General features: G+C 45.7%; 1 protein-coding gene across 3 annotated transcripts in view; it reads right to left on the minus strand.

The window, feature by feature from the left end:
• Positions 1-2244: 2244 nt before the first annotated feature.
• adamts10 (ADAM metallopeptidase with thrombospondin type 1 motif, 10) overlaps positions 2245-15527 on the minus strand; it is a 38552-nt gene continuing 25269 nt past the window's right edge. For 2 of the 3 annotated variants that reach the window (XM_080015264.1, XM_080015266.1), the window contains 10 exons: positions 14619-14752; positions 11828-11951; positions 8778-8858; positions 7559-7722; positions 7110-7236; positions 6483-6616; positions 5451-5651; positions 4770-4946; positions 4282-4447; positions 2245-4078 (listed from right to left, as the gene is read on the minus strand). In XM_080015264.1, the coding sequence (XP_079871390.1) occupies positions 3783-4078; positions 4282-4447; positions 4770-4946; positions 5451-5651; positions 6483-6616; positions 7110-7236; positions 7559-7722; positions 8778-8858; positions 11828-11951; positions 14619-14752 (1604 nt within the window). In that variant the 3' untranslated portion in view covers positions 2245-3782. Of the gene's footprint in view, positions 4125-4281; positions 4448-4769; positions 4947-5450; positions 5652-6482; positions 6617-7109; positions 7237-7558; positions 7723-8777; positions 8859-11827; positions 11952-14618; positions 14753-15527 lie in introns of all 3 variants that reach the window. The other variant, XM_080015265.1, reaches the window with a different exon arrangement.

Consider the following 15527-nt stretch of genomic DNA (forward strand, 5'->3'; position numbering starts at 1 on the left):
ATTTTTAAATCTCTACCCTCTTTTCTGCTTTGACAACAATATTGTCTTTCATCAATTGAAGTGCATCTTTTTTTTCCATCGATTATAATTTGTTTACAAATTAATTAGGCAAATGATGAAATGCATTTTTTATGTCTCCAACTAGCTCAATGACAAGGTTGGGGTAAGGGTTAGGGACCGTAGAACTCCACCCGAGGAAGCCGCTGAAATCTAAGTTCACCTGCTTCTGCAAAAAAAACAGAACAGATCTTGAACTTATAGATTCTCGTCTACGGCCCTGTGCTCGCTGGCCTTAAACAATTGCGACTGCATTTGTGATTTAGGAGGAATTTCAACAAATGAATAGAAATGCATGGTGGAGACAACAGTGGAAGGGTGCGACTGTACCATGGTGCCGGGTGAGTCCTCCCGCTCCGCTTCCTCAGTCGTCCAGTATCCAGAGAGAGAGAGAGAGACAGAGAGAGAGTGAGAGAGACAGAGAGAGAGAGAGAGAGAGAGAGAGAGAGAGAGAGAGAGAGAGAGAGTGTTTGTATCCTTATCTCCTGATCCCGATCAGAGGACGTCCATCGCTGAGACGGGTCCGCCAGAAGCAGCAGTGACCCGCCAGGCTCAAAGATCTTCACTGCAACAGTTGAACTTACTTCCTCATACTGTCAGACCTGAAACGAGAACTGCTCTCTCACTGAGTCAAGACGACTCACCAACACACACACATGCAGACAACACAACCAACCCCCCGCCCTCCACACACACACACACACACACACACACTCCACATATGCATCCTCATGCAGAGATGTACAGCAGCCATATCTGCACCTTTACCGTGTTCAAAGTCAAACTCACAATATTAGGTTTAAATATAAGCAGTAAAGCCATTGTGAAAAAGGCCTGGCCGGGTGTGCCAACAAGTCCAAGGTGATGTTAAAAAAAACAAATCCAATTCATTTGCAAGACAAACATAGCAGTATTGCAAAAAACAACCCTATGTGCTAATTATCTGAAATTTGGTACCAAATGACGGTGTCTCCGCTGGCTGTGGTGAGGACGCACGCTCTGATCTGTGTCATCTGAGAAACTGCTAGTTTCCGACAGCCCATAATAACCGACTGTGCACCAGGTAGCTGCGCCCTGTTTGACAACTAGCGTGTAGTAGTGAGGACAGTGTTTCTCCAGAAAGCCCTGAGAGTGCTTTGAAATGATCACTGGCCAATCAGGAGCCAACGAAAAAATGAGAAAACTACATTTAAATGACATAAAAATTATTATATTATCATTCTTTTGTGACATTTTAGAAAAAGCAGATCACCCCCCCACACACACACACTGTGATGACAACGCAGTTACAGTTGAGTCACTGAGACTTTCATTAAGTGCAGTGCAGACAGAAAGCCCGGACACAAGATTCAAGACACAAGTAAAAATATCTGTGACGGAGATATGAAACGGGCCTTGATCCATCTATTCCATGACATGCTGTCACATGCAGGAGCCCGTCGCTGGAGATGTCAATGACCCACTGCAACCCGCCAACTCAGCGCTGTGTGTGTTGTAGTAATCGGACGACGGCAAAGGTTTGAGATGGACACTGAGACACTGAGAATCTAATGTTTGTTTTTTTTTTAATCAACAATGCACCGTATTTATTCACTTTAATATTTCCATTCAAAGGGTTTTACATGGGCGGATGGATGGGTTTATCTTGTATAGGACCAAGCAACAACATACAGGCCTTTCCTTTTATAGTCAGCATTTGAAGTGGAAAACAACACACAGAACTGTATTGTTCCCTCTCGTTGCTCAAAGTATGAACCTTAACAAAAGGTCCAGAGGAGATACAGATAACTCGCAATAACAAACAAAGTGCCTCACATGCTATGACACAGAAATATAATCATCTAAAAGTCTAGGACTGGAGTTTTTATTTTTTTTTATTTATTTTTTTTTACTGAATCTATCTCTATTCTAATAGGCCTCCCACTCACTTCTGAACTCTGAAATCACAGACGGGAGCTTTCAGTGTGCTACGACTGAATACACTTGAGTTTTGACATTAGATTTGGTAAAAAATAAAAATAAAAAAAAATAAAAAAAAGGTCATTGTTTTTTTTTCCCCCCTCTGTGCCACATTGAAAGACTAGCGATGCTATGGTAAAACACAGTGAAAACCGCCTCCCCCACGCCCTTTAATTTACATAACACAGCAATTAAAACTTAGAAGAAAATGACAATGACAACGGTGGACAAAGTTATAGCACCATTCCGAAAAAAAAACCCAAAAAGCACCACAAGAAAATAGGAATAGGCGTCTTTGCTTATTCCACATAAAGACGTAGCTGTAAGATATGTAGAGGCGTTTTCAGCTCGTCGACAGTGTGGCTGGTTGTGTGATACAGGGAGCGCGGGGCACTGGGTGGAGCGGGAAAGAAAAGCCTCTGGAACAAAGTCGATTTGGGGGTTTGGGGAAACACTTCCCTGACAGGGGTCAGTGCAGGATTCATGGACTAGACCTCCGCTGGACTGTAATCACTAGTCAGGTCAAATGACAAAAAGAACCACGGTGCTCTTAAATGGAAGCTATAAGTCAATACAACTAAATAAGTCCATTTGGTTTGAACATCTTTTCACTTTTTACGCCGCCGGCCGGGCATTTCAGACATTGCCGAGATGTCACGTTGTTCACCTCACTCGCTCACACCAACTTTCAGATCCCCTGCACCCCTGCCATGAAGATGTCGGTTCTTTTTTTTTTGTTTGTTATACAGTACAGTCAGAGGGCTTTAGTTCCTCAGTGGATTCCCTGCTGTCAGTGGTAGCATCACAGCGATTGCCGTGCTCTCCAGTTCCCACACACGGTAAAAGTTGAACCCGGTCAATGACCTGATCTGGGCTATCCAAACTCCTTTTTGAGTCTAAAAACAGTCCGGGAGAGTGGGTACTTCTTATGCTTTTTTGTAAGCGCGGTGTGTGATGGTGTATTGTAGAGGTGATGAGGTTTTGATTGAACCGACCAGTGACCAGACCCTGTGACTGGCAAAAAAAAAAAAAAACAGGCAAGACGACGGCAGGTCCACTGCGGTGAGACGTACGTACATGTCAAAGGTAACACAGAGTCACATCACGTCAGACAACAACAGAAAGTGTCCTTTAACTTGCTCAGACGTTGTGCAAATCAAACTCTGCTCAAACTTTAGTTGAATCGCAGTGAGGATCGACAAGGACGTCGACACAGAACAAAGCAAATAACATATAAAAAGGCAACGTGGTCAAGTAAGAGCTAACAACTAAAATTTTAAAAACAAGTCATTTTTTATCTATTTATAATGTAACATGTTCAGTTTTTTGTGGATAATAACATCTGTAAAAACACTTTTTTTTTTTTTTTTTTTACAAAGTAGATTTGTATAAAAAAAAAAAATAAAAATAAAAAATAAAACCCATAATGCCTGCTACCATACAGGCTTGGTAGCTTTTTTGGCCACTGAGGCTAAGAGGCAATAACGACAGACAGACAACAGCACTGTATTGTGACCAGTCCTACAGCTGTGGGGAAATGTAGTAGCACCAGAACATTACGGAACGGGGGGGGGGGGTGAAGGAGAAACAACGATGGAACACAGAACGATGAGGGAAGAAGAATCAGAGCTACTGTTCATACTGTTTCTCTTTTTCACTGTCTCCGTAATCACTGTCATTCTCTCTCATCTTCATCTTCATCTTCATCAGCAGCAGCAGCAACTCTCCCCCGCCTCCGCCATGTGGAATGTGTAGCTTGGGCTGGTTCAGAGGAACCTGATTCCGGGGGCCGTGGCTTGGCTCTTGCGGGTGGGATGGATGAGGAGACAAATGGGGGGGGGGGGGGTCGTGAGGTCGGACTTGGATCTCAGGGTTGGCGGAGTCCCAGGTAGAAAACATCTGCAGACAAGGCTCAGTGGGAGAGTTCTCAGATGGAGTTCAGGGGGAAAAGGCCTCAGAGGATGGGGGCCGTGGGTTTTAGGGGTCCCTGGGTCAGTGTCCCTGTCCCTGGCAGGTCTTGCAGCACATTTGTCGGAAGTAAGGCCGGCTGCAAAACTTGAACCTGAGCACCAGGGGGCAGTAGGCCACAGTGTTCACATCTTTACACTCTACATGGAAAACACAATTTCCCCAAGGAAAAAACGTTAAAAATGTTCATTCACAGCATTTTGCTTTCATCTTGGGTTAGTTTTTCTTTTAATCCACAAAGTGAAATACATGTAAAAGTGAGATGATAATAAAAAACTTTGAACTCGGACCCCTAACCTTCAGGGTTGTCTGTGCTGGCCGGCAGACTGAGGTCACATTTGCTCTTGCACTGCTGCATGGCCGCAGGGCGCTGGTGCTCCAGGCACTCGATGGATGGCAGGCTGGTGTGGGTCAGACACTGCACGGAGCGCATCTCCTGGCCCAGACCGCACTTGGCAGAGCACTGGGACACAACAGAGAAACAGAAACACACACCGAGGCGGAAGGAGTTCAAAAGAGAGCACATCTGCGTGACACTAGAACGCATGGCTGCATGGCGATATATGTAGAAGCCAATGAGAACCTCTCTCTCTCTCTCTCTCTCTCTCTCTCTCTCTCTCTCTCACTCCCACTCTCTTTCTCTTTCTCTCTTTCCACTCATCCAAAATGGCCTACTATGTGCTACATACGTATTGCAGTGAAAAGAAGGATTGCTCATGCATCATCATCATCATCATGCATTAAATAATAAGGTATTTTAGTCACAGTCTCTCTCTCTTGCTCACCTCTCCCCAGGGGCCCGTCACCCACTGAGGAGGTGGGCAGCGCTGCAGGTTGCAGCGCACCCTGGAGGTCGGTCGCCCGTGCTTGGGGCACTCGGATTCGGCCAGCGTACTCCCACTCTCCCCGCTCTTGCACAGGATCAAGCGGTGCCTGTATCCAGGGCCACAGCCGGGGGTGCACTGCACAAGCCATAGGAAGTCGGAGAAAATATACGAGGAAGAGTTGGTGAGCTGAGGGGCCCGTAGAATTACTGCGAGGCATCAGAATAATGTAGAAAAAAAAGGCCCACTTTGATTTCTGCCCAGTAGGTGGCGGTAGGTAGTAAGTAAAGCACATTCGGCAAAACACTGGAGTCGAATGCTTGGTTTCGGTAAGTCAGCTGGACATGATTCTTATTCTCTTTTTTTCCATCTTTCGATTACGCAAGCAAGATTCCAGAGGAAACATTTTGCACTGCCTCACTCTGTAACCTGTGAAGAGTTCAGTGTCATACGTTTGTCTGCTCCATGGTGTATTCCACTGTTAAGATGTCTCGTCTGAGGATCTGTTCATCAAATAAAATCCCGTTCGGTGATTGAAAAGTGTCGTGTAGTAATAACAGACAGACCGAGAGAGAAAAGCTGGAGGATAGCAGCGGAACAGCGGATGTCTGTGTGAGGCGCCGCCACGCGAGGGTCCCCTACCTCGGACCAGTTGAGGGCCAGCCACTCGGGGGGGCAGGTGTGGTTACTGCAGGGCTCGGTGAGGGGAGGTCGCTGGGGGCTGCAGGCTGAGTCATCCTGGACCTTCTCCTCGGTTGCAGAGATCTTCCTTTTACATAACACCTCCCGGGTCCGCAGTCCCCCGTTACAGCTGCGGCTGCACTCCGACCACCCCTCCACCAGCTGGAGGCCGAGAGGAGAAAACAGGTCAGAAAACCAAGGGAGGGAAGCCACTGCATCTCACAGGAAGTGGCGACGCTCTAGTCCGGCTCCGTCGGTCTTTCTAGGTTTTTTTGCAGTCCCTACCACGAGAGAGACCAAGCTTTCGCAGTGTTTTTATTTAATCCAAAGCATCGACAACTTCCGCCAATCAGATTAACGAGACGTGTGATGTGTCATCAAACTGACCTGCCTTCTAGAACAACGGCAGCCTCCCATTGGTCCGTCACGCACGGCTGGACGGAGTGAGAGTACCCACCGAGGGCCGACGCCAAACCTCGTGCTGTACGCTCAAGGTGCGGCTCTCGCGAGGCTTTCAATTAACTATTAAAGCCTTCAAATAAGCACCTTCTGTAATGTTCTATAGGCCAGAAATACACAGTCTGAGGAAGAATTCACGCTCAAAGCACATTGTAAAGTGGTCTGTAGATATAGCCATGTTATTTATGTTGAAAGTCTATAGAATGTCACAAGTGTGTGTATATTATTAATATTTTTGGGGCTTTTCAGTTGTAAGAGACGCCTTATTTTCTCTCTTTTGCAATCAACTCCTATACAGTAGCATTAAAATACCACAGTAAGGAATTACAGATATGACCATGCCAAGACATGAAATCAAAGTTGCACAACCAAAATTGAAAAAAGGAATGAAAAATTGAAGATAAGATAAAAATGAATAAATCAACACCTAAAAAAAAGAAAAAATTGGTGAAACTAAAATCTAAGACGAACACCTAACACACAGCGAACGGTGGAAAATCGGCCAAAATGTTGTTTCTACTGAAGACAGCTCACTGACGTGGGGGAGCAGGGCTCAGAGTTGCAGTATCTCCTCTTCTCCTTGGGTTTGTTCTTCTTGTCGCAGAAGTGGTTGAAGATCACAGAGTGGTCCGCCTGCTTCTTACACACCACCTGCTGCGTCTGCACACCTGCAAACAACAACCACGGGCGTACATCTGTGTAGTCGCAATGTCAATCAAAGTTAAGCGGCCTTTTAACACCATGCCTGCCTTGTCGCAATGGCAGGATAGAACATCGCAAAAGAAGGACATAAAAACAATGTACTATATTTTGCGTATAACTGGTGTATAACCCATTTGGGAATATTACTCATATTTGTATACGATCAAGTATTAAAACGAGTCTGGAGCAATGTTTTGCCCGCTAATTACTTTTGGTCAGTGCAATGTTTCGACTGACATAACTCCAAGTGTGAGAAAGGGAGTTCTTATTGGGCACAGTGGCTTTGGATCATTAACTCACAAGACAGCGATAACCGATGTAGTAATATCTTCAAAGCAGACCCCCAACCCTGGGAGCATGGACATTCCATGCTCCACGTGTGTGTTTTCATGTGCCACTGTATGTGTGTGTGTGTGTGTGTGTGTGTGTGTGTGTGTGTGTGTGTGTGTGTGTGTGTACCTCCAGCGCAGAGAGTGGAGCAGCGGGACCAGGAGGTGTAGTGCCAGGCGTAGCTGCTCAAAGGATCCCTGTTGACAGGGGGGTTGAAACGATAGTGGACTCCAGGGTTCTCCTCCCTAACCAGGACCTAGACACACACACACACTTTACTTGTCCACTTAATGTCAGATGTCAGAATTAGAATGACTTTATTTCCAATGACTCACATACTGTATATTGTATTGGTCTAAAATTAAGAGGTCATATTTGAATACACAGTTTTCTAGTCTACATGAATGGCAATAGTTGATATTTGAGAATCTCAGATGAGACTTTGTAACATGGTATTTTAAAACTAAAATAATTATATACTTTAATAAAGTCTTGACATTCCAAGGGTTTATTGTGGTTAAAGAAAATCCACCAGCTCTGCCACATTGCTCTTGGTTGCGCAAGTCTGTTGTTGTTACCATGACGATGAGCGTCATGTTGGTGGGCCCAAGGGCCTCCAGGGTCTCAGGTCCGTCGGTGGGTCGGCGGTAGTGGAAGGTAGTCCCTGCGATGTCAAACCGCCGCGGCGTGTCGATGGTCAGCTTCCCATTGATGAAGTACTGGTCGCCTTTGCTCTTCAGCACTGTGGCGTAGGAGACGGAGATCAGGACACACAACCGAGGGAAAGGAAATTGAATGGAGTGAATCTACCCACACGTAAAAAAAGGGAAGGCTCAGCACTTTGGAAAACTTTTCATTGAAACCCTTTTCATTATTCCTAACGAAAGACAAGATATTCCATGTATTGTAACAGTTTCTTTATACTATAGACAAAAAATACGCAGGACATATTGGGTTTCACTGCATTTGCACTGCATTAAGTAATTTCCCCCTTGGATTATTAAAGTATTTCTGATTCTGATTCTGATTTGTGAGTATAAATGTCAATAAAACATCAAAATCAATAATAAAAAATCATATAGCTGCAGGCGGCAATACACAAATCCCCATCGAACGTAGCATCAGTTTGTGCTGTCACTCCTCTTAACATCAGCATTGCTACTAAAACGAGTTACAATTTTCAGGGTTTCCATTGAACACAGCATCGGCTAATGTAATGATCAGCTAAGTATCAAACGAAAAGCTGAGTGCTGTGTCGTCTCGATCCAGCGCAGGTACTCCCCGAAGCAACTGCTACAGACAAATGGAGTCAACACTACGCACCTCAGACGACGTGAATGCCCACCCCCATTGCCACAATTTCCACATATAACGAATTGTATGATGTCACAAAGTGCCCCGCTCCACAATCTAATCCCGCTCCACCACCCGACCGGAAGTTGTAGAATGTTGGCGTATCGGCAATGCACAAACGTTTTGCTACTTCTAGCAAATTTGAATTGTTTTTTTTCTCAAATTCCTGGTTCAAATGTAGATCGACATAGATCAAACTTGAACCACTAGATGTCTGAGACGTCCCGGTTCTAATGAGGCATGTCCGTGGGTTCAGCGGTTGTCGTGGGCCAGACACTTTTAGCCCGAAAAATGCCAAGGAAAAAAATAATAATGAAAATCCGAACAATAACAATAGGGATCCAAACCCCTAATAAAAAAGCAATAATAAAGATACATTAATAATAATAATAATTAATAATATAGATAATAATAACAAAGCTGTGGAATTGATTAGGATCCTACCAAGGTAGTTGAGGGACACGTTGAGCTCTTGAATGTGGATAAACACAGATCCTTTAGGAATTCTGACCACCTCTTCATAACCTGATACACACACCCATGCACACACCCACGTGGATGCATATATACAATGCACATACGTGCACGCACGCACACGCACACGCACACGCAGACACGCAGACACGCAGACACACACACACACACACACACACACACACACACACACACACACACACACACACACACACACACACACACACACACACACACACACACACAGGGAAATAAAGGAAGCAAAGGTGAATGTGAGTTAACTTATGGGGGAGCCGAGGAGGTATAAGCAGTGTTGTGCTCTGTGGGACTCCAATGGAATAAGCAGAGGCTGCAGATTCCAGCTGCATTCCTGGGCAGCAGGCCCCAGCTCTCCGCTAAGCTCTCTGCTACGGAACTCAAGCCGTGCCAGACACCCTCTCTTCCCTGTTCCTCTTCCTTTCTTTTGCTTTGCGGACCCCGTTTTATTTTTTATTTTTAATTCTCATATCCCTATTCTCTCTTCTTTTGTCCTCACTCTGAATCTGCCATCATACCAGCCAGTCCGCCAATTAGCCGGCCGGCCAGCCGCTTGAACCCCTTTAAATATTTTCAGCCTCGCTAGAAGTATGAAGAAAAGAAAAGAAGAAAAAAAAAAACATATCCAAAATAATTCCTTCCAGCCGTGTGACCGCAGAGGAAAGGAGAGGCTTGGCCTCTGACCTCTCTGCGGAGCTCCGAGAGGCTGCGGGGGCTGAGGTTTCTGGATGGAACAGGAGGCGGTGGATGTACGAGGGGGGAGAGCAGTCTGAGGTTTTTTGGCCACCCGGCCTGGTCTTGGAGCAAACACCAGGAGAGAGGGGGGAAGGGGGAGGGGAGAAAAAAGTAAGAATCTGAGACAGAGAAAGAGAAAGAGGTGTTTCTCTGTGAACAATCAGGGACTCAGTGTGTTGTAAACAGAGAGCTGTAAAGCCCCCCTACCCCAAGCCCTTGTCCCCAAAGTAACCCTTTTGCTGCCTGCCAGACGCACAGACCGGACAAATGGAGCAAGGCTGGAGGATATATCAGCTCCAAACTCCAAACTCCAAACGACACCGTCACGTCTCGGCTGTGGCCGTGGCACGAGCGCTTGAAAAGATTTGTAATAGCCGTATCCACTGGAACCACTTCAGGAATCAATGAACGGCACTTTGTTCCCCCAGTTACCAAATCCCTAATGGATGTCATCATTAATTGAAGGTAAAGGGATGAAGATGAAGAATTCATTGATTTCTTGAGGTGACATCAGAGTAATAAAGTTATCTGTGTTTTTTTTTTTTAGTAAACCCATATATAATCGTTAGGGTTTGGATCAGATGAAAAAAATAAAAGTCAGATTAACGACCGGTAGAAGGGCTTGGAGATACGAGTTAAAGATACCTCTGATCTGCTGCCACACCCATGCAGCTACCAGGCTGTTTATAAACTGCAGAGGCTTAAGAAGTAACGCACAAGAAAGGCTGGTGCAGATAGGACTGAGTGAGACCCTGCCAATCATAAATCTGCCCGAGCCCAGAATACCCCTCCTGCCTCCACCACAGAGCCCGGGCTGGTGCAGAGGGTGTGTTGATAGATGGGGCTGGAGCCGGAGACGGAGCGGGGCTGTAAAAAGGGGGAAAGCGTCGAGAGGCGTGGGGCCGGGAATAAGAACTGACTGTAGGACGAAGTTCAGAAGGGGCTTAGAGTGGGCTTTCACAAACTCGATTGAATCATCGTGGTCCATTCGAGTGACCGATCTGAAATAAGTCGACATATAGTAAAAACACATGACTCAAACAAATTGCCATTTCACCAACATTTTTTGAGATCAGCAAAAAAATATTACAGATATTTTTGGGGAAGCTGTGGGCTGTGACTGGAAGGCGGCCACTGGAGGCTGGAGCTGAGTGACTGGCCTGGTCGCTGTGGTCCCACTTCATGGCCGCCTGCCTTGTCCGCTCCCAGGGTGTGTCCACTCTCTGGCTTTTTGGGAGAGGGTGAACGGTGCTGACAGTTGGGTGAGAAACTTTAGAACTGTTGTGTTGTGGTGGTGGGGGAATGTGGCCCAGAATAGAGCCAACGGCGTCCAAACCCCAAAGCCGCACCACCGGGACCTCACCTAAATCTGTCTGCCACGTGTCCGTGGGTGTCCACATGCTAAGACCAACACAAACATGCACACACACACACACACATGCAGCATCCAAGATTTCTTGCGAGAAGACCTCATCCTCTAATTTAGACTGTGGTGTTTTTGAAGAGGCAATTCGTTTTCTTAGCGGAGCGGAAGCAAGTACCAGGTACCTGTGCGGCAGTAATGACAGACCCGTGACCTTCCAAGGTCCTGCAATAAGGGGACGCTTCAGGAACTGGCATTTAGGGTTTAACCTCTAGATTTCAAGCCCGTCCCTTGACATCACTGCAAGACGCTTCTTGATTTACGGCAAAGTAATGGATGAGCGCGATGATGTGTCGCGGGTACATTTGTGGTTTTGCTTGTATGTTTGTACATGACGCTACATCTAGGTGGAGCAGTATGAGATAAAAGTCCGGGGTCCCGGAGGTTACAAGGAGTGTTTTGGCTTGACCAAACAAATAGCTGCAACATGATGTTGCTCTTGAATAGTTTGCTTGTGAATGGACGGTTACAAAATAGATTCTGAATAGCGTCTCCCAGCTTTTCCAAGACTCCCTCGGATTCCAAAATGACCCAAGAACCCAAAGCGCATAAACAAAGCAACACAAACACACTGTTGGGAGCAGCAGAATAAATTGCGTTGCATAATTTCTCATAGTAAGCGTGTTACATTGACCTTATCTGCTTTCGGAGAATGGCGGCTGTTCAAGCCAAATAAACAACCCCCCCTATAATCAAATGAGATCATATTAGAATGTCCAGGCACAAGAAGGCATCAGCTCCCAACATCCTTTAGTGAAATGAAGGATTTGAAGCAGATAGAAGAAGAAGAATCCCTTTATTGATGGAAGGATGGTCCGGGTCATACCTCCTTCGGGCAGCGAGTCGTTGAACACTCCCTCGATGGCCTCGCAGCTGCTCCCGTCGCCCCCGCAGAGTCGGCAGCGGTCCTCACGCACGTCCGAGCCCAGGATGCGGTCGCAGCCCACATGCTATAGCAGAAGGGGGTGGGGGGGGGGGATTCAGGGTCACAGTGCTCAGGGTTCAAAGGGCAGATAAGGATAGGGAAAATCGCGGGACACGGGTCGGCAGTTTAACTGAGTCCGACCAAAAGTATTCCAGGCATCATTTGACTGTACGAGCGAGGAAAGCCCATCGGATGGTCGTTCCAGATGTGCGTGCTCCCGCTCCGTGGACATGTTGATACAACCCTGATATTTATTCTAAAGCGATGATACAATGCTTACGATGCTCATTTCCTCAGGAAGTTTCATGTCGAGCCAAACCATGAAATATCTCTCGTGGCCATAAAAAGCTCCTGATTTATTATTACTCAGAACATAATGCACACGGTAAAACATTTCTAATCTTTATTTTTTTTAAATTGTATTTATTATTATTAGTAGTAGTATATTATATTTTATTCAAATATTATAGAATTTAAAAAAAAATCACATTTTTCAGTGTAATATTATTATTATTATTATTATTATTATGTTCTAAGGGGTTGAAGTTTTCCCCTGAAAGAGCAGCACTGCTAGTGGCTCCCAGTACAATGTGTGATTATATAAAATCATATTAAACGTTATGAAGAGGGGTGAGTGAGGTATGTTTGAAACAAAATACTTAACTTCTAATCGCCTAGAGCTCGGTTTAAAACTTTGTGTCACCCGACCTGCCCTCTGAGCCAGGCACTTCTGTCAATGCCTTGTTTGGTGAACCACTGGGAGGGACAGACTGCGGCTACAGCTAGAGCTTGAATTCGACTCAATGAATTGGCTGCGATCAAAGGCTCCTCTCACTCGAAACAATTTAATCAGTTTGCAGAGAAACGCTTGGAGGAATTAATCATCGATCCGGGAGCGGCGTGGACAAAGGCGCAGATCTTCAGGGAGGCATCTCTTGTCAGAAAAAAAGTAGGAAAGTTACAAGGGAAATAATAATAATAATAAAAATTGAAGAAAGTTAATTGAGGAAAAAACATATAATTCCAACAAATCCAATTGTTCAACACATGGAAAAACAGAAGTTATTAAAGAAATCAAAAAATGCAAAAAAAGATTAAATGATCAAAAAAAAAAAGGTCAAAGGGCGACATGTGTTGATACTCTAGTGCAAATTTTAAGTGAATCAAAAACCTCGATCCAAACCGACGATGCAAAAAATGTAGGGGAAAATATAGCTTAGTTTGTCTGACAATAAAACAAATATTTCCTAATTTCTTATACCCCTCTACTTTGGGTCATATCTAAGTCATATTGCTTGAAGTTACTGGTAAAATTTTGAAATCTTTCTGTGTATTATCGGCACATTAAGCCGCATTAAGCTCCCGGTTCTTGGCAGTTGCCGCCTATATTGAATTCATAAAAAACCCCCAATTAGATTTGTGTTTTATTTTTCTTGGTGATTTTTCAATGTCCACTCTGCTCAGCTGACATGGTTTGGTACCTGTAGGTGTTCTCGGAAAGACAGTGCAGCCGTAAGGGGGCAACAGAACAGGTGTTCCCGGTGTTCTGTACATAAGCCGGGCAGCCTGGGAAGAGACCTCTACAGCAGCACGTTGCGACATGTGTCCCAAAGACCCTCCCCACCCCCCCACCCCCCACGACCCGCATCAATACTGGATCCTTCCCGATCCCGGAGTCAAAGCCACCGCACGGCTGCTTAGAAATATAGAATATTGAATTCTACCACGTGAAAAATTCAAGGTGTCTGATTTTCGTACTGTTACGGTAATCGAGGAGATATTCATAGAAAGTACAGTAAGAGAGAGGCGCAGGAGAAGAGTCGGAAAGTTAAGGGACGGGATGGGACTGGGGGGCGGGTGGGGGGGGGGCTGTTTGAAAGAAAAAGCTTAAGAAAGGCAAAGATGAAGACTATAGTGAAGCAGAGAGAGAAAGAGAAAGAAAAAAGAAAGAGAGAAAAAAAAAGAGAGAGAAACGAAAGAGAGTGCAGTGTGCAGCCGTGTGCACTAACAGCTGAGATGGAAGGTCGCTGAGTTCCTACGGAGCAGAACAGTGAGCGCTGGGAGGGGGGGGGGGCTGAGCGAGCGGATGATGTTGATGAACAACATCCCCAACAACAACAACGCTCAGCTTTGGGTGAGCCCAGGGACTCCACTCGGGAGCACAGCGCAAACGGCTCAATCAACAAATGAAATCTGAAGCAAACCTCCAAAGAAACTATTTGGATGTTTTGCGGTTTGGAAATCTTTGGGAGGAGTCATTAGTTTTTATTTTATTTAATTTTTTTTTTAATCTTTGCGCTTTTCCCTTTGCGTCCAAAGCTTTTCTCTCTCTCTCTCTCTCTCTCTCTCTCTCTCTCTCTCTCTCTCTCTCTCTCTCTCTCTCTCTCTCGCTCTCTCTCTCTCTGTGCTGCCAGGGCGGCCGAGCGATCCAAAATCAACAAGAGCGGAACGATCAACAGCAACAGAACCTGGGAGCCGCTGCCATAGGGTTTTATCATCTTCATAAATAAACATGTGGGAAACGTGCGTAAAAGCCGACTCCATGGACATGAATGTTGAAAAGATTAACCCTGCTCACCATGGCACTGTACGTAATGGCAGTGCCCAGTGACCGTCCCCTTCTCAGAGACTTGTGTTTTGAAACTGTTTCCCCATCACGTAAAAACACATGCCGGTCCCACAAGAATCTCACCTTGCACTCTCCGTTCACACACACGTCCAGGGAGTCGTCACGGCACGGCGTCCCGTCCACCACGGCTGGAGCGCGCTCGGTGTAGAAGTTGTATCCCTCCGCCAGGCAGTTCAGAGAACAGGACTTGACGCCACCTGAATGTGCGCACGCAAGCACGCGTGCACGGGCGCGCGCACACACACACACACACACACACACACACACACACACACACACACACACACACACACACACACACACACACACACACACACACACACACACACACACACACCAGTTGACCAGGATGAGCAGCATTAGTATATTCGATACGGCCATATGGTAAACAACCCTACAACAGTATTCTTTATTTCGAGGAACCACATTTGGTTCTTACCAACTTTTTTTTTTGCTAAATCTACATTTCACTTTTAATTCAACAGGCCTCAGTGCAAGTTTTTGGCAAATTATAGCTTTCAGAAAAAGTCTGAGTGTTTTATATTAGTCCAAGCAACAATGACCAGCGGTTCCAAATCCCACAAAATGTAAGCGTATGGCCCAAGTTTTTATGTTCCTTTTATTTACAGCCCTCCCCTCCCTGCCCATTGCCTTGAGACAGACAAGGGGCATCGTCATGCTGAAAATATCCTGCTACCGAAGACATTTCAGCAGCTTTTTCACCCTGTGGCGTGTGTTTTTACTCGAGGCTCCGTAACCACTACCAGCCACATTTCACTGCAGATTTGTCACCAAGGCCCCGGTCCTTCCGACAACTCAGAGGAGCGGAGCCTGGAGAGACACGGCCGTTGGTGCACACAGAGTGAATGAAGGGCTGCGGAAACAGTATAGGTGTACAATGTAAATCCTTCCCTCGGAAGGCGAACGCATCAAACGGTTATTTCACACCAGGGATGTGATGTGTGTATTGAT

This window comes from Zeus faber, assembly GCF_960531495.2.
Source record: "Zeus faber genome assembly, chromosome: 1".
In the NCBI taxonomy this organism is placed as follows: Eukaryota; Metazoa; Chordata; class Actinopteri; order Zeiformes; family Zeidae; genus Zeus; species Zeus faber.